At 36.5% G+C, this 23335-nt stretch overlaps 1 protein-coding gene across 1 annotated transcript in view; it reads right to left on the minus strand.

Annotated features, from left to right (window-relative positions):
• LOC125236937 (probable serine/threonine-protein kinase HSL1) overlaps positions 1–23335 on the minus strand; it is a 139287-nt gene extending 115952 nt beyond the window's left edge. The window contains exons 1-2 of the mRNA XM_048143856.1: positions 22918–23335; positions 13276–13344 (exon numbers count right to left, since the gene is read on the minus strand). Coding sequence (XP_047999813.1) covers positions 13276–13344; positions 22918–23335 — 487 coding nt within the window. The remainder of the gene's footprint in view (positions 1–13275; positions 13345–22917) is intronic.

The raw sequence follows: 23335 nt of genomic DNA on the forward strand, positions 1-23335 counted from the left end.
TTTAAATGCCTACAAAATTCTAACAAAGAAACGAGCCGCACGTGCGCAGCGTCGGACGATAGGGATTGGACTATGGATTAAAACGAATCAATACTCAGGTGAAATGTTATGCTATTATATTCCAGTCTTGGGTACTTTCTAGTTATATACCTCTATATATAGTATTTACATATTTTTGTTTAAGTCCCAACATCACAACACAAGCCTTATTACACTTTTCCGTGGGACTTAATCAATAGTAGATCTGTGTAAGATGTCCTATTTTATTCATGATGTCTATTTAACTAAGCACCATTAGCCATTCACACGCGGAAATCGCATATAAAACTTTTAAAAAACTCGCGACGTAAAGTAACAATAGAAAGTGCGAACGTGCGTTCCGTGAGAACGCGCGCCACCCCTGATTAGGCCGCGAACTCGCGGCCGCCAGCATGTACTTGTAGCGCGGCGATAGAATCGCAGAGTGAGCCGCCCCTGATAATAGTACCAGTATAGAAGGCTCACTCCTTTGATGTTCACGAAATGCCGTCATTCTAAATTCTTACCTACATTAACAAACGGACCGCACGCGAGCAGCCGACATTGAATTCTATTGCGCCGCGTGAAGGTCGTCACCAGTGAATGGGCCGCGAACTCGCGGCCGCCGGCATGTACTTGTAGCGCGGCGATAGAATCGCGGAGTGAGCCGCCCCTGATATAGCCATAAAGGCCTACGGTTAGTGAATTGATGAGTAAGCAGCTTTAGAACTTTATAGTCAAAAAATACAGTTCATATTCGATTAAGGCATTTAATATAGATGCGGTATCATAACGGCTCAGCCAATTATGTATCGCGACGACCTTAATCGTATAGACACAGCAATTTTCAACCTCGTATATACATATTCTGGCTGGTATTTTATAGGCAATTAAGTTGCATCTTGGTATTTTTTCTATATTTTTTTTAATACGTTGACTGTAAATGGTGCATCAACCGCCGAGAACAAAAGAGCATCAAATGTCTCTGACAGCAATTTAAAGGTAATTCAGACGATTTAAGATGAAAATTAGATCGAGATAAGAATTTCAAGGTGTGTTCGGAATTATTCACAACAGAAATTTAGACTCTATTTGAAGATAACATTATTATAAAAGTTGAATGTGCTAATTTTGGATAGCTATCTCGCTCAGATTGTGACTTTCGTCTTATCAAGGTCTTGATAAATTTAAATACGTAAATGTTTTAAACACGTCATCCTATAATCATAGCTATTATACACGGTAAGGCAAACGAGCAACGAGTTGACCTGAGCGATAACAGATTAGATCCAGTTTAAAACCACATTAAACAGTCAAATGAAACTATTATTTAAATATAGTTCACTGACATGGATATCCTTTCTATACAAATCTGCATACATCAAAATGTATGAATCCATTGATACAAATATTTATAACCCTTATTGAAATACTGGCCGGTGAATATTCCATTTTGAAATTTAAAAAGCAAACGCGTAAGTACCATTCCTATCTCAGCATACAAATATTTAAAGAGTTACGTTATTGAAAACAGTGGCCGGTGAGTGTTCACATATGGGTTGCCAGAGTCAACGGCCGACGCCCCTAGTGTATGGTTTCAAAAAATAAAAAAGAAAGGGCCATGGGAACTTTGTGGCAAGGACTATTTATAGAAAAATCAATCAACGGTTTTGAAAACGCTGCGTTTACTTTCTTCAATTTTTAAAGACGATTTTGTGGAAATTGAATTGTTCATTAATTTAGTAACCAGTTTTTTTTATTTATTTGTGTTCCGCTATAGATTTTTTTACGAACAACCACTGAATAAGTCATCTAGTTGGGATTGTCGTAAACATGACGTCAAAACTCTAAATAGTGTGTTTATCGATCGATAATTAAACGTCATGTCATCATATCTGATTTAATGAAAAGACGCCACTACTCCGATTTCAATCAATATGAAAAGAACATCAACAATATCATAGTACAGTTTCGTCATGTGCTCATAATTCTAAGTGCGTTTTCACATTATCCGATCCGATATCAGATGTCGGGCCGATATCCCATACATTACAGGCGCCATCTTGGATTTTTTCTATTGAAATCCTTCCGACATCCGATATCGGATCGGATAATGTGAAAACGGTCTAACATCTATGTTCAGATATTTATGACAGTCATTACTCTTCACGATTATATGACTCTCACGTCCGCAAAACCTTCGTCACTAGCCACCCGTGCCGGTATTACCCGCGTCATTTTTTACCGCGACTACCAGGGGTAACAACCTCAAATTCCGGTCAACTATCCGATTGCCCATTTTTATAACGACTCGTTTGCTTTATCAATTAGGTAAACATTGTATTCATATTTAAGGTAGGATAAGCTTAGTACTAATTGACCTAAAAGTTTGGCGAAATATATACGCTGTGTCAAGTCTGTTGAACCTTTAACGTTGATTGTTCTAGATTTTACTAGATTTATTTACCATACACAATGGAATCAAAACCTAATAAATAATACTTGTATTGATTGATAATGATGATGAAACCAGTGGCTGATTTAGGTATATTATTTAGGATAGGAGTTACTTTTTGTGATACCTAAAAGTTAGGCAAAAAGTAAAGTCTGTTGAACATAAAGTTGATTATAATTTTAGATTTTATCTAATGACAATGAAATCAATAAAATCCATACTTTTTATGATTTTAAAAAACGAGTGAACGCTCTCATGTACCAGGGCCGCATAAGGTCAGAAGAGTAAGGACGGGCGAACGACCGGGCACCGCTACGCGCCAGTTTTCGGGGGTCGCCGACCGCGACGTCCTGAGACAACCTCCTACGTTGTATTTTGCCCTGGTACCGGAGCTGTTTCGCATATACTAGACTGTGACCATAATGAAATTCCAAAAGAAAATAGATCCATACAATCAATGTCATTTTTCGTGAGTTTCGTGACCTATCGAGTACCCTGAAACGTCAAAAACTCATGACTCTTATGAGTCATGACTCATGGTAGAGGCTTATTTAAAAAGTTGATTACTGGAAACAAACAGATTCTAACATACATAGCTTATGGAAGTTTACAAACACATGAATTATTCACGGCTTTCATACAAAAATACAAATATAAGATTAATTCACAAAAAAAAGTACATATTTTGGGGCAAAGTCACGTCTATAGTGCAGTCATCTGCAGAGAAATATGACATCCTCTACATAAAAGTTGGTATGCAATGTTGTAAGGCAAATAGTGTTATTAACTGTACCTACTAAGAATCAAATAGCAAATCGATACATAAAACGAAACACAAGATTAAAGAACAATCCATCAGACTTATACTGAAGATGACTCAAGATGACTCATACTTCCATGTACCCGAACTTATACATCTCGTTTATTAAGATTAAAAACCCAACGGTAATAGTTTTAAATGTCTCGTCCTTTACCATAGACCATGGTCATAATCAGTGACGTTGAACCTGACTAGGACATTAACACCGCATCAAAAACGAACGTACTTGTCAGCAGGTGGGTAGGGAACTTGCAAAATGATGTATTGAAAAACGTTTTGAAGTAACCTTACTAAAGAAATATTAAAAACGCAACGGTGCTTAAGTTTAATTTGTCTCGTCTCGTCCTTAACCGTAGGATGGTCACAATCTAGTAGTGTAGTGACGTTGAACCTTAGTGACCGGCCACACCAGAGCGTCGCGTGTCTCGGGGCGCGCAACGGGCGTCCGCGCCACGCCGCTTCAGTGTAATTCAAAAAACGCCTCCTCAGTACATTTTGTATAGGAAAGACGTAAGACGCGCCCCAGGTGGCGTGGCGGCGGCGGGGCGCGCGCCGCGCCGCTTGGCGGCGCGCCTTACGTCCTTCCTATACAAAATGTACTGAGGAGACGCTTTTTGAATTACACTCAGGTGGCGTGGCGCGGACGCCCTTTGCGCGCCCCGAGACACGCGACGTATAAGTGGGAACGCTGCCTTACTAGGACGTTAACACCGCGTCAAAAACGAACGCGCCGGCAGGTGCTGCCGGTTGGTGGGAACTTGCAAAAATTACGTTTAGATACATGCATTATTTATTTCACAAAATATGGCTATGGTTTTTCAAATTCGGTCTGTAAAAAGGAATGGCGTGATTTTTAGTTTATCGAAAGTACATATTTCGCGTATTTTTTTTACAATTTGCGTTTTGATAGTGGTGTCTTACATGCTTCTGTTTAAAGCTGTCTATTGTTAGAGACGGCCAATGTATTCAAATATATCTGAACACGTGTCTATTGACAATTATTTGTTGAGGATTTTTTTTAAATCCCATCTTAAAAGGCCGGCAACGCACCTCGAACTCTTCTGGTGTTTCGGGTGTCCATGGGCGGCAGTGATCGCTTACCATCAGGCAACCTGTCTGCTCTTTTGCCTCCTATCCCATAACAAAATTATAAATAATAATAACCAAAAGAATTGTTCAACGTGTCAAAATTCTACAGAACTCACATTCTAACGTTTTTTCTCCCAATACAAATCGGATAGTTATTATTACCTAAAAGGTGATTTAGACCAATTAATTTATAGTCCAAGAGCTGACCATTGACGTAACCGTATAATAAGATGCGGATTTATATTGAAATGAATTCTAGTAACAGTACAAGAGACCAATGACCATCGTTTGCTATAGTTTTTGCGTGGAACTCATAAAGATCACGAATTTTGCTCGCCGTGTTAAAACGTCATGGTCGTTTAAGAGGTTGAGCATTCATTTTAATTGATATGCACATAGCTTTAAAAAAAATAACACGGTGTATATTATAAGTTTTTAATCTTTGTTATGAATCGGTTATAATTATGATTTCACGAATAGCGTACAATTAAAATTTGTTTTTTTACCGTTTTTATTAGTTTCGTTGAAGTTTTTCAGAAAACGTTGAAAATTAAGGTTAAACACCCGAACTAAGGTCATTTTAAAATAAAAACAATAATTATTTATCATATCACTCAACGATTGTAGAAAAACTTATTAAAAATAAGACTAACACTTTAAAAAAACGAAAATGGTTAGAAATAAACAGAAACTAAACCGTCAGGACACTATGAACCACTTTGGATAAAGCGAATCTAAAGCAAATTCATGTAATAAAAATCCATTTTAATACCCGTTCAGTATTAAGTATGTATTAAGTATATTACAATACGGCAAAAATATATATCCGCGTCTCTAAGACAATGGTATAAAGACGTGTATACATATATTTGGACTGTTGATTTGCACAGATGTTTGTGAACCGACTGAGCAAAACATGCAGAGTACGTTGACGGTTGACGCAATGATTTCATCGGTTGACAGTGACGTGTGCGTTAGGTAACTTATCTAAGGTCAGTGTGGTAGAGTTTAAGACGTTACTCGATATAACGTCACGGAAAATGTACATAGTTTTTTTTATGTTATAGGCAGCAAACGAGCCGCCTGATGAGAAGTAGATATTACCGCCCATGGACATCATAAGCAACATCAGGGGAGCCACTACGCTACGTCTCGCGAGCGTAGCGTCGCGCGTCGGGCCAAATGTATGGAAAAAGACGCTGCGTCGACGTCGCGCGGACGCGGCGACAGGCTTTGCCATATACAGTACCGGTCAAAAGTTTGAGTTCACCCTTTGATTTCGGTACAAATGAGTACTTTTGTACGATAATTATCTTCGGTTTGGTAGTCGAAATATGTTTTCAACTTATATTTTATTGTTTTGTGGAGATTTGTTTTACTAGTTAGACACAATTCACGTACCTTTCTTTCACTAAAATCTAATAAACATGACGGCAAAATGCTAGTTATATTTATGGCCTTGCCTTTGCCAGTAATTGAGACACATCTTTACACGAAACACAGTTTTAGCCAGATAATATAGACCAAATAATTATTTAGCCTATAAGATTTGAGGGAAACAGATGTTAAAAAAATATAAATTGTTTACGAAACAAATTTTGACGTCTGAACTACAAAAAACTATCTCTCTAAAGCAGTCAATTGTACTGAAAACAAGGAGTGAACTTAAATTTTTGACCGGTACTGTAGTTGGCCCGACGCTACGCTCGCGAGACGCTAGATGTGAGGGGGCCCTAAATACCTGCTTCTTGAATAACCCCCATAAGAGAAACACCTCAAAAGGTAGCTCATTGCACAACTTGCACGTTCTGGGTAAAAACGATTGAGAAGCCCGTTTGTTCTTGGTTTGCCACGTGTCGAGAAAGTGAGGATGAACTTTGTTTATCTGGCGGGATAAGATAAAGTTTTTAGTTCTAGTAACCCTGGGGGAGCAATTTTTCCATTCATGTCATACCTACATCGCTTGATGCAGTGATGTATGCGTTAGGTAACCTATCTAAGGTCAGTTGGACAATCGCAGGCAATAACGAAATAGGTACTGTTGCATGAGCAGTAAACTGTTCCGTATGGCCTTCTCTTGAATTTACCGCGAGCAATGCTGTGGGAATGTACTTTGAGCTCATCTATGTTCTACCTGTAGTTTTATATTTTGATTTCAACTCCCCACAGACGTTTATGCTACTTCGCTAAATGAATTATGGTAAAATTTCTCACAACATAGGATGCTCACGCAGAGATTAAATGAGAAGTAAGTACTTATACACTGAAGTGCAAAAATACGTATCGAAATAATCGCCTCATAAATATGGTACTACGCTCTTATTACACCGGAATAAGATGCTATAGGACATATTTTTGAGTAAGATGTGTACACCCAATTTTTAACCCCCGACGCAAAAACGACGGGGTGTTATAAGTTTGACGTGTCTGTCTGTCTGTCTGTCTGTCTGTCTGTCTGTCTGTTTGTCTGTGTGTGTGTCTGTCTGTGGCATCGTAGCTCCCGAACGGATGAACCGATTTACTGTGTTAGTCGGGAGTGTTCTTAGCCATATTTCATGTAAATCGGTCCAATCAATGAGTGGTGGTTATTACACTTGACTGTACGTCTCTTTTACGTCTCTTTTCAACATCACTGGATTGAAACTGATAAAGATCGATTCTTGCAGTCTACTTTTATCGCTGATCATCTTTGAAAAAACAACTAGGGTAAAAGCTAGGCCACACATGAGCGTTTTGAGAGTATAGGCGGAGCGTTAGCGGTGCGCCGGACGAACGTTGGCTTGCTTGGCTCGCCTAGCGGACGCCGCCGACGGTAGCAAACGAGCGCGGAATGCGCATTCAGCACGCGTTCCGCTTCGCTAACGCTACGCTTTCAAAACGCTTTATGTGTGGCGGATGCTTTAAAGTACCCTGATTTTGACATAGTCCATTCTGTATAAGAAAAAATCATTAATGCTTATTATGACCACGTGTTCTCGACATAATTAGCATCGATAAGATAACTATCGCAATCGGACACCCTATAAACTAGCTGATAATGAGTTCTAGCGATACTTAATGTCAACAGTGCAGTGATATGGAAAGTAAACAAGAAAAACAACATGCACTTTGTTAATGATGTTTGTCAAAACAATAACAGTTGTCCGTAATAGTTAGTAACATTTCTTTGGAATAATATTAATGAAAAAGGATTTTAACAATTAACTGCGGAAATAATTAGAAAACAAATACCACAATATTATGGTACTGAACTAAGAAAACAAAAACTACACAGATGTTAAAAGAATAATAGTTTACAAAGACCACTTTGCACGCATGTACTTTGCCCAGTTTCTATCTGTGGAAACTTGTTATTGGCTCATTGTTTTTATGTTATAAGCCTTATTGTAACTTTAGCTGTAAGTTTTCCTAACAAATAAAATAAAATAAAATAAAAAACATGACCATTGGGCATAAAGTAATCATGGACCAAGCATCATTATTAGTCATAAAGATACATTAAAAGCTCGGCCACACATGCGCGTTTAGAGAGCGTAGGCGGAGCGTTAGCGGAGCGGAATGATAGCGGTGCGCCGGACGAACGCTGGCGTTGCGCCCAGCGGACGCCGACGGGAACTAACGAGCGCGGATTGAGGGCGGAATGCGCATTCCGCTACGCTATGATAACGCTTTATAAAATAAATAAAAACCCGTCACAACGTGTTATATAACATTTATAACAGCCAGTGTAGGAGCACCATTAGAGCGAGTTCACTCCACGGTAGGCCACGTCTTTGGCTTTGGCTACTCTGTCTGTGCCAAGAGTATTAAGAGTAAGCCCATTTATAATAAAAAAAGAGCATCGAAGATTGGTTGTGAAAACGATACATAAGCAATCGGTCAAACATTCAGAATATGTAGATCAACATCAATCAAGATGCCAAAGATCCGCCAGGCAGATTTAATCAACTTTCGATCAAATACCAATCGGGCGGTATCTGATTTGGTTTACGTTGTAACAGAGCTTTCACCTTTTAAATTTAATGGTGTATTTATAAGCTTAGAAGGCCTGAGTGGACGCCCGGAGCGTTCGGCCTTACGCAGCGTCGACTCAGGACACTTGTATGAGTTTCAATTGTTTGATATGCACGCCGCACGCCCGCCCCGCTGCACGCTGCACGCCCAATATGAGCGTGCACTCAGGCCTTACACTTAGAAGGCAAAAGGTCATGTTTGACATGTGTTAAGTCAAAATTAAACATCCATTCCTATATTCCATTGAAAAGTGCAAATTAAAGAAACACAAACACGCTTTTCTAATTTTAGTGTTTTTGTACGAAATTTTCTCTTTCACAACAAAGACACTCGTATGATACTATAATACTTGGTAGCCAGTGTAGCCACGCCACGGAAGTTTGAAGAAAGTTTTCGTATCTTCGTGAATTTAGTATTAATTACTCAAGCAAGATCTAAACAATTTATTACACTGTCATTTTTAACCCCCGACGCAAAAACGAAGGGGTGTTATAAGTTTGACGTGTCTGTCTGTGTGTATGTCTGTCTGTCTGTCTGTTTGACTGTCTGTCTGTGTGTGTGTGTCTGTCTGTGGCATCGTAGCTCTCGAACGGATGAACCGATTTTGATTTAGTTTTTTTTGTCTGAAAGCATAGTTAATCGGGAGTCTTCTTAGCCATGTTTCATGAAAATCGGTCCACTAGGTCGCGGTCGGGGGTTTTTTCAAAATTTTAATTATATGAAAAATTGATTAAAGCTCTAATATAGGTAAAATAATTACTTTGATTGACCTTTGCCTACGACTTGGACCGGTTAAGTAGAGACGTTAAAACTTTTCTAAGGTTTAATTTACAAAAACGATTTCTAGTTTCAAAACTGTCTTGTGACCCGTTTCACCACAGTGACAATTGCCGCCCGACAGTGACGCTATGAAACTTTGCTGTTCATTGCCTGTTAAACAAAGCAATATTGATGCTGAGTAATGTTACTTTTTTTTTCTGCTTTGGCTTTTGCTCCCTGCCAATTTGCACCGGGTGAATTTGCCAATCTCAGTGTTGGCTTGGTGTTACCGTAGTGTTGACTTTCACACGTGAGGAGAATGTTCGGTGTTTGAGTAATGTTACTTATCAACCCATAAATAGGCACAGAATTGTCAGTATCAAGTGTCAATGTTATTTTGGGGAAATAGGCAACTGTTAGTATTTAACACCACGGCTGTATCTCTGTATTGTACTGGGTATAAACTCTTTATTTTCAGGCACGGGTTATAAAAGTAGCATCACGTGTACGCGAGTCACGTTTTGTATGGCGTCGGTACTGCGCCGCTCCTGAGACCTTCAGGTCTGTGGATAATCGATACAATATGAATATGTTATGATATTCAATATGCACAACTAACCAGTACTAAACTAATATTATCGACTGGGATTCCTGACAACACAAACAAATATATTGTTTACTAGGAAATTTGATATGATACGCTATCGCGAACTGAAACGAAAAACATTTTTGCCGCTTTTCCGCGAAATTCTCAAGCATGCGAGTAGCTCCGAAGCTTGCTTCTACGAAGCTAGAAAATTGTAAGAACTAGCTTATACCTACAGATCGCAAAACGTATTTTGTTTCGGTAGTTTTCAAAATCTTAGTGAACATATAGATAAATACATTACTTTAAAACTTATATTGTGTTGTGTCTAAAAAAAACAGTCTCATGGAACTACTAGTTAATATTTAAAACAACAAATAGTTACGATAACGTTTAGTAACTAATAGATCAATGAGATAAGCTTAGGTTTTACCACATGTGGTTCTCATCTCATGGAAGCAAAGCGACGCCTTTTTTTTACGTTGGGGAAATGCGATTACGCATACCGCCTGGTCCGCGGGATGACGGACAAACCAGTGGAAGAATACCATCTAAAAATTAAATTTTGATAAAACCTCCGACCGCGACATATTTAGTAGACCGATTTTCATGAAACATGGCTAAGAACACTCCCGACTTACTCAGCTTTCAGACAAAAAAAACTAAATCCAAATCGGTTCATCCGTTCGGGAGCTACGATGCCACAGACAGACACACACACACAGACAGACAGACAGACAGACAGACAGACAGACAGACATACACACAGACAGACACGTCAAACTTATAACACCCCGTCGTTTTTGCGTCGGGGGTTAAAACCACCAACAAATGCTGAATCCGCCGTAGTATAAGGCCAGAGCGGACGCACGGAGCGGAGCGTGCAGCGGGGCGGAGGAGCGTGTGTTCACCCTATGCAGCGTCGACTGAGAACACTTGTATGAGCTTCAACTGTTAAGACATGAGGGCTTGCACTGACTTCGGAACTAAAAATTTCGTAATCTGCTCTTGTTTATTTGAGAGATAGAGGTAGGAAATGGGATTGCTATTATACTCGGCAGTATTTTCCGAGTTCCGCATAAATAATTGCAACATATCGCTTATCTCTGTTGTCATTCACGCATAGATAAGAACGGGTAATCGGTCAAAAAGATGACCGGAGATCTTTTGAGTTCAATGATCAGTATTCACAGCCAACGTTCCCACTTAAACGTCGCGTGTCTCGGGGCGCGCAACGGACGTCCGCGCCACGCCACCTGAGTGTAATTCAAAAAGACGTTTTTTGAATTACACTCAGGTGGCGTGGCGCGGACGTCCGTTGCGCGCCCCGAGACACGCGACGCTCTGATGTGGCCGGTCCCTAACAATACGAAGGCAAATCTTTTCGCACTACATCTGTAGACCTTGGGTTGTCTTACACTATTTAGAAATATTTGACGCGTGAGAAGCTTATTTTTTAAGCATAGCATGAGACTGCTGTTATACACGCTAATGATTTTTGATTTAATGAAAACGCATATAGCCATATTTACAAATTCCCAGCTAGGGTGACCAGTGTACTGTAAAGTATTAAGTAATAGCTGACATAACGGTTGCAGCAATTAGTACGCACGCTATTAGGTATGCCAGTAATCTGCAATGCCTAGTGCTTCCACGCATCATCTAGAAACGCATACATCATCGGTCTGCACTTCCTGAATTCCTGATAGAGTTACACATGCCTCACATTATAGATAAAAAACAACCTAATTTATGGTTTCAAAAACAGTTTTTAACCTTCTGACAGTGGTTGCAACACTGAATTGTGTAAGTATTATTTTTTCTTGATTAGATGTTGAACGTATTTTGGATTACAGAGACAACATTTTAAAATGCGATATTTCTAACCGAAAATAACACAACACAATAGATATTAGAGTTAGGGCTCTTTTAATTTCTATGGTCACACCTTAAACTTAAGAAAAACCTGAAAACATACACTCTAACAATGAATTCACCAAAACCTGCGTTTCGTCTCAGCGTTACAGCCAACGTGACACACTGTTCGGGCTTCAGTTCCTTAACTCCGCCACGTTCCATGTTGACAGGGTGCGTAGCACAAACGCTTACGATAATATCGTTATCGTAGCTAGCTATCTCTATCGCTCTTCCGTATTGCCGCAACAGAGCCAGACTGCCTTTCGTTCGGCGTCTAGCGTCGACGATTGTCATTCGGCTGGGCCGGCAGTTCCTAGCCACGTTTCATGTCAACTGATAAAAATATAAGGCTTATTTGTGAGAAGTTAGATCTATGGATGGTGAAAGTTGGTTTTCATTCAGAAAAACGGAAAATGCCGTTGCGCAAAGTTTCCGGAGAGGTTTGTTTACGTTTAGAAATGTGAATGTAAACAGATATATAATCTGAAAAATATTATGATTATTTATATTACATAAGATTAGTTTACGTACCAGTTTAACAATGCAAATTGACTTATGTTTCAAGCACATTAAAAACAACATGATTTTATTTGGTCGCAAATCATTTATTTCTTTTTTTTAATCAATTTCTTTTAGGTGTACATTTATGGTAAACTAAACTAGTGCTCAAAATATGTGTTTTTCTTCAACAAGGAATAAGTATTCCAATTATCACATATCCGTTCCTAAATTTCCTAATGGACGTCTCTGACATTTTATTTAAATAAAAATGACTTAGAAGTCCACCGTTAATTTGGCACAAGGCACAAACCAATGTTCGTGCGTTAAATTCAAGCCCTTTCGCTACTAAATTGGTAAATTGTACTAAAAATTTTGATTACCAAAAAAAGACGATCAAACACCCTGTCATACAGTAGAATTGAAATAGTGATGAGCATTCTAAAGACGTAAAGTACTTAAAATTCACCCACAAAACATATAATATCACAGAATTAAATAAAATTCTCAACACATCCTTTAAAAACTGTACCTTACCACAAAGCAATACAATATAATCTTGCCTACACTACAACCCGCTAGTTTAATAATACTTAAGAATCAGCTGTCTCAAGCTCGGAACCAATTATCTAATAAGCACCCCATGAGGTCAACGACCTTTAGCCATAGTCCATAGCCACGCAGGTTAGGTGAACCGTGAACGGTACTCCAGTCAAATAGGAGTTGAGTTAGTCTAGTCAACTAGCGTGAACATTTTTGCGCTGGTTTTTCTATTGAGGTAATTTAGATACCAAAAGAACTTTTCACACTTTAGCGATTCGACACTACTGTAACGTCTGTAACATATGCTTCGAAACTACTGTAGCTTATAAACAAGAGTCAGAAAAACGTTTCTCATTTAGAAAATTTACTTAAGTCTATGTTTAAACATGGCATAACGGCACTAGGCTGTGTACGAACAATTCTGACTCATAAATGGGTCCTAAACCTAAATAATGGTTGATTTTAAATGACGAGCGTCTTCCGAACCTTGCGTATAAAGGTGTCTTGCTTATTGTTGCTACCATAAAATGCGTCTAGTAATGTAGTTTAATTTTTATAAAATAAATTGTGACTCACCTCCTGTGCCAAGTACTTTGAGCAGGTCGAAATGTGATATGTCCACTTTTGATTGTCCATTTAGATTAACTGAAACAAGAAAAATAGGCTTAATAATTTGACAATTACATAAAGATTGTTATTATGAAACTGAACTATAGCTAAGCTTTATTTCACTAATAAATTTTAACCAAAATGCGGCTGAGGTACACAGAAACTCTTCATCTTCTTATGCGCACTGCCAAGGAGTGCCAAGGAGTCCTTGCCGGCGGCTATATTCTCATTTCTCAGCTCATATAACCCAGCAACCTTCAAATCAAGAGTGAACAGGCATCATCTGGGCGAGCTCACTCTATCGTAGGCCAGGTCTTTGCCTTTGGCTAGTCTGTGGCCAATACCTCATAATAATTATAGAAATTGTTTGAAAACATAAAAAAATAAGTTTATTCTTTCACAATGTCGAAACGATTTGTCATATCGTCACTACTTTAAAAAAAAACTTGTATCTTCGTCTGTCAATGAAAACAAAAGTGTAGTAAGTATGTATGGAATGCATATAGACTTACTGCGTTTTAACTTTGAGGAGCAGCGTGAGATACGAGATTTTTTCAAAGTAGTGACGATATTTACCATTATGTTTTTTAAATACAAATAAGGCCATAAGGGTATACACTCTTTTCTGTCATAAATTATATTTTTAAAAATATTATGGGAACCTAGTAGGTACAGTTAAATATTTGCCTACTTGAAAATCAACGCGGCGCGAGTTAAGAATGGTTAATTAAAATAAAATATACATTATGCATTCGGTGTGAGAAATAACTGTAGGGCACGGATTACAAGCCATTTACACACAGCTAGGATTATGGACAGTACACATAGGGGTATTTGACTAAAAAATCTGGCCAAAATTATTTATATACATTTTTATAAGTAGTTCCATTGTGTCAATCTGAATCCAAATATGGATTTTAATTTATTTTTATTTTTACTTATTTATTTCGACTAATGGCCAGCTTTTTTTAGTGAAATCCCCCTATGTGCAGTGTTGTAACTTCATGTCACTTGTCACTCTTGTCTTGTCAGTCTTTCATGACTTGAGTTATCTTCGGCAAATCAGCGCTGAACTAACTAGACAGGAGTCAAATAATCACGATGGAGATGATTGAATTCATCAGAGGGATCATCATCATCAATTTATTTATTCTGCGATCAACATAGGATCATAATTATATTATTAAAATTATAATACATTAAATTAATTAAATTAAAATACACTAGAACTAAATTATAATTATCATGCTTGATAAAAATTAACTTAGTCCAGAGGACTTTGCTACCAGCATGTGAATCAGGTGACAATGGTTCAGATACTGGCCGTCAAACCTCTCCGCCAACGGCCTCAAGATGCTGCTGGAACTAGCCCGTACTCTTACAATAACATAGTTTTTCTCTCGTATTTGATGGAATCGATTTAATAAGCATTGATAATGCAATATATTCCAAAAATATAGTTTTGAAATATTTTTTTAGTATTGATTTTTTTCGTCAAAGCATAAATTAGGTATTTTTCAAAATTATTTAGCGAACATAGTATGGGCAATTCAAAATTTTTGAAAGTGTCACCGAACTCCGCTAAAGTGAAAAATAGTACCTCTAAGGTGTTATTTGATGTGCTACTTTTGATGCTGACCGTACTAAATGTGTTTATGTCAAAATACTGGCATCTCTCACAATTCTGTTTGTAAATATGTATGTACACACGTATTGTTCTTATGAAATATTTATTTGTCGGAGGTTTTTGCACCTTGTAATAATACTCCCAACATAACTCATTGTGAAATGATATTGTGTTTATGTGCATATAAATGAATAATTACATCCTTAGCTTGGAGTGCAGTTCTCCATATATGTCAGTAAATATGTCAATACACTGTAAGTCACTTTATTTATTGTAGAAAAACATTTGTGAAAAACAAAAACAAGTGAAAAGTACAGATTCTTAGACTAGACTAGACAAACAGACAGACTATTACGGATTATATCTATATTAGTGTAAGCAATACAAGGAAAAATACGGTCTATATTTTTAAATATAAGCCGAATTTGACTCAACGCATGAACGCACCCAACCAAACTATCGAAAACTACAAATCCGAAAACCATTTTACACAAAACAATATAAGTACTTTCAGACATAGACCGTGATTACCTTTTTGATTTTTATAAGTTGCATAGACAGCGCTGTCTATGCAACTTTAACATCCACCCGCCTTCGTCAGTTTTCCGTGATCATGATGCATGCAACTGCGCCGAAATATCGGGAGATCGACAAAAATCAAAAAGGTAATCACGGTCTATATCCCGGTCAATATAAGTCTAATGAAAATAACCGTGAATCATTCAAAACTCTTACTTTCAGACAATTTTTTAGTAAGCCATTTTTAACATTTATTTTTGGGTAGTCTTTCGAAGGTTACTTCTAGATAAGTATAGCTTAGGACCGGGAAAAGTGGAAAACTTGAAGATAGGCCTACCCTACATACTCAACAGTGGGCGATAAATTACTGATATGATGATGATGTTTAACATGAAACTAACAAACACAAGCCACAATATTTACTTCAAAACACAATTAATATAAACATACCATCCAACACGAAAAATAACATGCACATTTTTAAAAACATACACCCAGATAATCATTTACATTACTGATAATGATATTTTTTTACCTTTACAACATTTACAATGACATGAGTTCGTTGCACTGTCTATACGAATTGTCTAAAGGTGAGAATTGTCATATTTTAATTTATGTATGTTAATATTATTAATGACCTACATTGGGTGTTTACACAACCAATTGCCAGTTGGTAATTGTGAATTTTGTTGTTAAATGTTTATTATGTACGATTAATTCATTTGGTTTTATTTATTTATTTTTTAACAATTGAGAGAGTTTAATGATTTCACAAGATGGGTTGGGTGAAATTGTACATTTGAATATTAAGTAATTTTGCACACTTTTGCGCATTGGGCACTTTTGCATCGGGAACGATGCGGGGTGGGTTATTTGACTAATTTAGGTAGTTTGTTAGGGTTTCTTTATTGTTAAGGTTTTTTTATTATTATTCTTTATGTATAGGTATTTTTACAAACTTAGTATTAAATAGTTAAGTAATAATATGTATAAAAGTGTTTTTATAATTTTATGTTAATATATGTTTACATATTAACATTTTTCATGTAAATAAAAATATTTTGCACATATATTATAAATTATATAGACCAACCTAGCCCCCAACTAAGCAAAGCTTGTACAGTCGCCATCAGATATATAGGAGCGCCCGAGGTGCTCACAAATATCTGAACACGCCTGTATTGCCATGGCGCTAACGCCATGGCAATACAGGCGTGTTCATAATAACATGTGTATAACAAAATATCTGAACACGCCTCTAAAGGCGTGTTCAGATATTTTTGAGTACCTTGGGCGCTCCGATATATCTGATGGCGACTGTACTATGTGTGCTAGGTGACATGTTACATACTTATACATAGAAAACATACATGAGTCAGGAACAAATATCTGTGTTCATCACATATGAGGCTTTCCATTTGAAAAGGGTACATGTACATTAAGATTTATAAGGTCATGTTAGCTGTGTATTTATTAAACTGAGAGCACTTTCTATTGACATAAGCATAACATTATATTACTATAACTAAGAACAATGGTAAAAACAGTATACAATAATTACTTGCAAGATTGATAATGGATTTAGGTAAATAAATAGGTACATATAATATAAATAGCCCGAATGGAAGAAAAGTACAAGTGTATAACAAAATATGAATTTGTTTTTGACAGGTCACCAGTTCATTGGCTTGTGCGGACTGCTGATAGCATACAAACTGCAAGTGATATGATGTAATGTTATATAAGGTGCACATGCAATGTGAAATGGCGCTGGGTTGGAAATGCATTTAGTTAATAGTCAAATCATCAAGAATAACGTAGGTTATTGTTTAAGATGTTGTTTATGCAACATCATAGAAATTGTAACTGATTTAAATTATGCCATAAAAGAGCATTTCTTTTTTTTTGCCACTTTTATGAAATGTGATATTTTAAAATTATATATTTTTAAAATTATGCTATTTCTAATCAGAATCACTAGCTTTTTCAATCTTAGTAGTTAAAAAAATTGTCCCATACGATTTTTTCTTATTTTGTTATCATTTTCCGTACATGTTGTGCGAGGTAACAAAAGAGAAAAGTAACAAAAATGTATGGAAATTCTGGGACACTTTTTGTCTCCCAGTGAGATTGAAAGTACTTGTGATTCTGAGTACAATTGACCTAAAATTCCCTAAAAAAATCAAAATAAAAGAAATGGCAAAAAAAAATCTTGCTAATTGAAAGTGTACATATTACTTTGACTGCATTCACTATATTGTTGTCCTTGCTACATCTAACTGTTTTTAGCGCTGTGGGCATGACTAGTATAGTCACCATCAGATATATCTGAGCGGCCAGGGCGCGCAAATATCTGATCACGAGGCGTGTCCAGAAATTTTTGAGTACCGGACGTCCGTTGCGCGCCCCGAGACACGCGACGCTCTGATGTGGCCGGTCCCTAACTGTATCAGCAATGACAACTTTGGGTATACTTGGTGTTGAAAAGGTTAAATAAACATAGGCCAATAAAATTATGAGGATTTGACCTAGTGTTCAACTTGAGAAAGCAACCTGGAAGATCTAGAAACATTGCCGCATCTTCCTACTGACAAACTTGTTTGACCGACTATATTTTTCCAACTCCAAGATGCCAAGTATCTATTCAAATTTAAAAAAAAAAGGTTTTTTTTCTGTTCAAACCGCAATTGTTTTGCAAACGGCGCCCGCTATCGGGCCTTGTGCGATAGTCGTTATCAGCCGGCCGCCATTGGTGTTGCCATGAAACGAAAGTGTTACAAGGTGTTGTGTTGTATGGTTTTTAATGTTTTCATTTATTATTCAGTTGCTTATCTTCATATTCAGATAGATCCAATGGGATTTTTGTCTCAAAAATACTGTGTGATGATTTATGCCAACTATGTATTAGATCTTGGGATTTTTTCTATAAAAAAAACTATGTCTGAATTTATCCAAGGATGAAGTTTAGCAACTCATGTTGCATGTGGCACACTTCCCTTGGATAAGAAATAGACACATACTAGAGTCATAGCAACATAAGATTTGGATAGCTCATAGCTCTTGCCTATGAAAGGGTTAAGTATACATTACAATTTAATAGAATTTATACCTTTATAATGGACGAATTCATGAATAGAGAAGTGGCCAACCCAACCACAAAAAATGGTTAAAATTAAAGTTCATATAAATAGGTAAAAATAAAACTAAAAATAAACATTTCACATGATAAAAATATACATTATAACATTTTTATCATGTGAAATGTCTTAATACTAATTTACTTAAGTTTAAATTATTGTATTTAGACTTACTTATAAAAAATGACGTGTAAAATATCATATTTTATCAATAAAAAATCTGAATCTGACTTGCACCGGCACACCGGTAGACCAACAGATCATAGTCAACTTAGCTTGGTATGATTTAAAAACATCGCACAAAAGAAGGCTGCATAAATATCTGGGGTGTGTCATATTATGATTGTAATATCTGGGCGACCGAGCTTCGCTCGGTTCTATTTTAATATATCACGTCTTTAGATAAAAAAAAAACTCTTATAAATACAAAAACAAAAAAAAAGACAAAAAACAAAAACTTAATTTCTGGCCGGGATTCGAAACCCTGACACCTACGATCTATCTGCGTACATTAGACCGACCTCGTGCGACTGAGCTACGCGGAATCGATGCGCGCGCGGCGAAATTAAGGACCATATTTTACGTTTACAAATGCGAAAGAAAAACTCAAGAAAACTCGAAAATTCGCGTTTTCCGGGATCTAAGGCTACGCTAGATCGATTTTTCACCCCGAAAACCCCCACAAAACAAATTTCAGCGAAATCGTTAGAGCGGTTTCCGAGATCGTCGGTATATATAAATAAATAAATAAATAAATAAATAAATAAATAAATAAATATACAAGAATTGCTCGTTTAATAGTATAAGATTAGATACTTGTATTTTTTAGCCTTTGTTTTGTGCCATATTATTGCCGATGCCAGCATGGGTATTAGTAGATGCATGGCGATTTTCGCTACAAATTTAACGCCTAATAAAATGTATTTTAAACAGAGAGTGGCAGTTAAATATACATTAGTAACTTGGCTTCATAATTTCAAAAGATATAAATGTAAGAATGGAGAGAATGAACTCTGTCAAAACAAAGTTTTGTCTTTCATTGCGGCATTCAAGAGAAGCGTAAAAAGACTTGTTTTCGCCATCCCAGATTGTTGACAAGCAACTTAAAAGATGAATCGACATATTTTTAATTGTTGTTTACATCTTGCTTGGTAATCAATAATCATTAGATTGGAGTGTTTTATTAGATTTTATTTGTGTCAAGTGTTTACCATTGAGAATATTGAGATGGTCACGTTGTTTTATAGATTTGGACAAACAATTCTCAACAATACATTATCATAATTTAATTTTGCCAATATGTATAATGATCTGTCACTGAGTAACCTGTTTTTAACCCCCGACGCAAAATCGACGGGGCGGTGTAAGTTTGATGAGTCTGTCTGTCTGTGGCATTGTAGCTCCCGAACGGAAGAATCAATTTAGATTTAGTTTTTTTGTTTGAAAGCCAAACTAATCGAGAGGTTTAAGCCATGCTTCATGAAAATTGGTCCACTATGGGCTTTTTCAAAATTTTCATTTGGTGGTTAGGTTATTAACCATAACCACCTTATTTGGTTGTGTAATGTTTTAATGTTTCCATTTACTCTCAAAAGAGCCTTTTGGGGAGATTTTGTTTACATTATTTGAAATACCTAAAAATACTGACTATGCATTCTACATAACAAAGTAATTATTTTTATAGAAAATGTGTCTTTCTTGTTCAGAATATTTTCCTAAAAGATATTATGTGATAGGCTTTTTTCTAACAATGTATTAAGAAACATTGTCTGATATTACATAACTTATGTATTCTCATTAGATAGATAATTACTTTATTATTGTGGAACAGTTTCCTGTTATATTTCCCACTGAACAATAAATGTATGATCTGATAGATATGGGGTTTTACTTTTTGAACCATGTTACACTTAACATTCAATGGCCGAAGGTTGATATTGGGCTGTTCCTGTAGCTGCAAGTGTCAGACTTCTTTGGCAATCAAAGTTTCAATAAATAGTCAGCAAAAATTACAATGTAGTTTTAATATGTTCTGGGTATTATATTATGTTGATGAGAACGGGAGCCTCAAGCAAGCTGATGACACTCCCTTTGGTTATTTTCATTGATAGCCTAATTATTCCAATCTCGGGTATTATAATAGTCTATTGTTAACATTATAATTAATTAGAAGGTCAGAAGTACTCGAAACCGACGAGCGTGTATGAGAAACGTTATGAAAGTGTGTGAAGCGAAAGTGATTTGTCAGGATCGTAGTAAATGGAAATCCGTGATCTCTGCCTACCCCTCTGGGAAACAGGCGTGATTGTATTGTATGTATGTAAGTATGTATAATTAATTTTACGGTTGAATTCACATAGACTCACACACTGAGAATCTTAATTAACAAACTCTTTTGTTAATTAAGATTCTCAAAAAATATAAAAAATACTACAGGAGGTGAAAAATATAAAGTGATACAAAGAAGATCGACTGAAGTTAATTAGAAAAAAAATGTTATATGGAATTTATTTATAGTTATAATTTTAAGAAATATAATTATATTAAAGTAAGGTTACATTGCCGAATATTTACCGAATAAACAAGTAAACAAATAGCGTAAGTTGTTTCGTAATTCATCGGATGATGACATCCTATTTCAGCATTCTAAGGTCCCTTTGGTAGTTAAAGGGTGTAAAAAATGCTTTAAAATATAAATATAATAATTTTGTGAAAAAGTAAAAATAACGTAGCTTAAGAAACAAAAACCAAAATTTTCTTTTGCACTAAATTATAGGAATATTAAGAGCCTTGGTAAGACAACCCACCCATTACCAATTATTGAAAAGTTTTTAACTTAGAGTTTTAAAATATGGCGCAACCGAATATTCGGTTCGGTAACAGCTGAACCGAATATTCGGCCGAACAATCGTATTCGGCAAAGTCCGTATTCGACAAATCTCTACTTTATTTTATATTTTAGAAGACCACATAGAATCGTCCCACGATAAGTCTGCATAGATTTTAATAGCCCCGCCTCTGCAAGGGTTAAGTAAACGTCATAATTTCATCAAAGTTTGACGTTTAAAATAACATCTGCACTGGCGAGGCTGTGAAAATCATTGCAAACTTATCGTGGGACGATTCTACCATATTTTTATTATAAATTTGTCAAATCAAATATAATATAATGTGATGAAATAACTTATTTTTATAAAAAAAACTAAGTTGTCATACAAAACCGGTTAGTATTCAAATTACATAGATATTTATTTATTAGCTAGGTCAAGAATCAAAATACAAGGGCATCAGGTATTTCAGTTGTTTGTTACATCATAAGAGTTCATAATTTTAAAAATATGTTTGAAAAATACCTCATGCCAGATATGAAACTGCTGGTCAGAACCATAAAAATTATTTTTTTACTGTTAAGGAGTCCAGAAGGATTAAATCTATATGATATTTTAAAAGACCAAAATGTGTCAATGTTATTTCTATAAAAGTATGTCAAGTAGGTAAGTATAATAAAATCATACTAATACATGTTTTTGCAGACCGGCAGACCTCGCCGGTGATGGCGGGATAACTTGGACTCCTTTTTGACAGACTGGCCAGTTTTAGCTCAAGATCGAGAAGAATGGAGGAAGAAGGGGGAGGCCTTTGCCCAGCAGTGGGACATAATAGGCTCATAATATATATAACATGTTTTTATGTTATAATTCATGTGACTAGAGTGGAGTTTCATATTTTGTTAAAAGTTATTTGTTACATAGATTACAGCTGTATTTTTTCTTGTTTATTCAAATTGCACAGAAGGCAATGACCTGAGTCATTGCAATGACATTTTTTGCATCATTATCAATGTAAATTAGGTATAACACAAACTAAAATTAAGAATATTAAGATACAGAATAAATTAATTTTGTGTATAATAAAAATAAGTAATAAGAATATGAAGCAATCAATCAATATGCATAAGAATAATAGAATAAAACAGGTTTTGTTTGGTTCTACAGTTATCAGAACTAAAATACTAGATAGGTAGGTTTTTGGTAAGGAATTTATGCTGCTTCTAAAATATTAAATGAACTGTCTAAGTTAACTTTGCACTGATATTACTGAATAAACAGCATAAAGTGACATATTTCAAAGAAATTTGATAATAATGATGGCTTTATTGCACTGTCATTTCAAATGCCATGCCAAGGTACTCTACTCAGGCCAAGCTTGGCGTCATAATATCTAAAATATGCTGGTAGAATTGGAAAAAAAGGAAAAGAGGATCTGTTTTCCCTAAGAACTATTTTTAATTAAACTATTGAATAAAATATTAATCAAACTTACCTTTATATCTTTTCCTAATTTTGCTGGCATCCACAAGATTCCAATCCACAGAATACCGCACTGGTGCGGGGACAGTTCCACCGATCAGCTCCACGGAGCTGCTCCGTTTCATGCTGGGCCCGGCCACCGGAGCCGGCTCCTCCTTCTCTTTTACCACCGGTAAACTAGCACTAGAACACTCAACTATTTCCACACTCTTGTCCCTCTCATGTCCATTAGGCTCCGGCCTGGCCTTCTTCACCACAGCCTTCTTGTGTTTCTGCCCCGTGTGCCGACGTTTAGTCGAGTGAGAGCTGTTCCTACTGCTAATAGGGCTAGGGCACCCGCATTCCATGCTGCCCTCCTGGTCGCTACCTTCGTAATATCCTGATTCGTGCTCAGGCTTCTTATCCGGCACACTCATCTCGGCGGTCGCCAT

Source organism: Leguminivora glycinivorella, chromosome 20 (genome assembly GCF_023078275.1).
Source record: "Leguminivora glycinivorella isolate SPB_JAAS2020 chromosome 20, LegGlyc_1.1, whole genome shotgun sequence".
Lineage (NCBI taxonomy): Eukaryota > Metazoa > Arthropoda > Insecta > Lepidoptera > Tortricidae > Leguminivora > Leguminivora glycinivorella.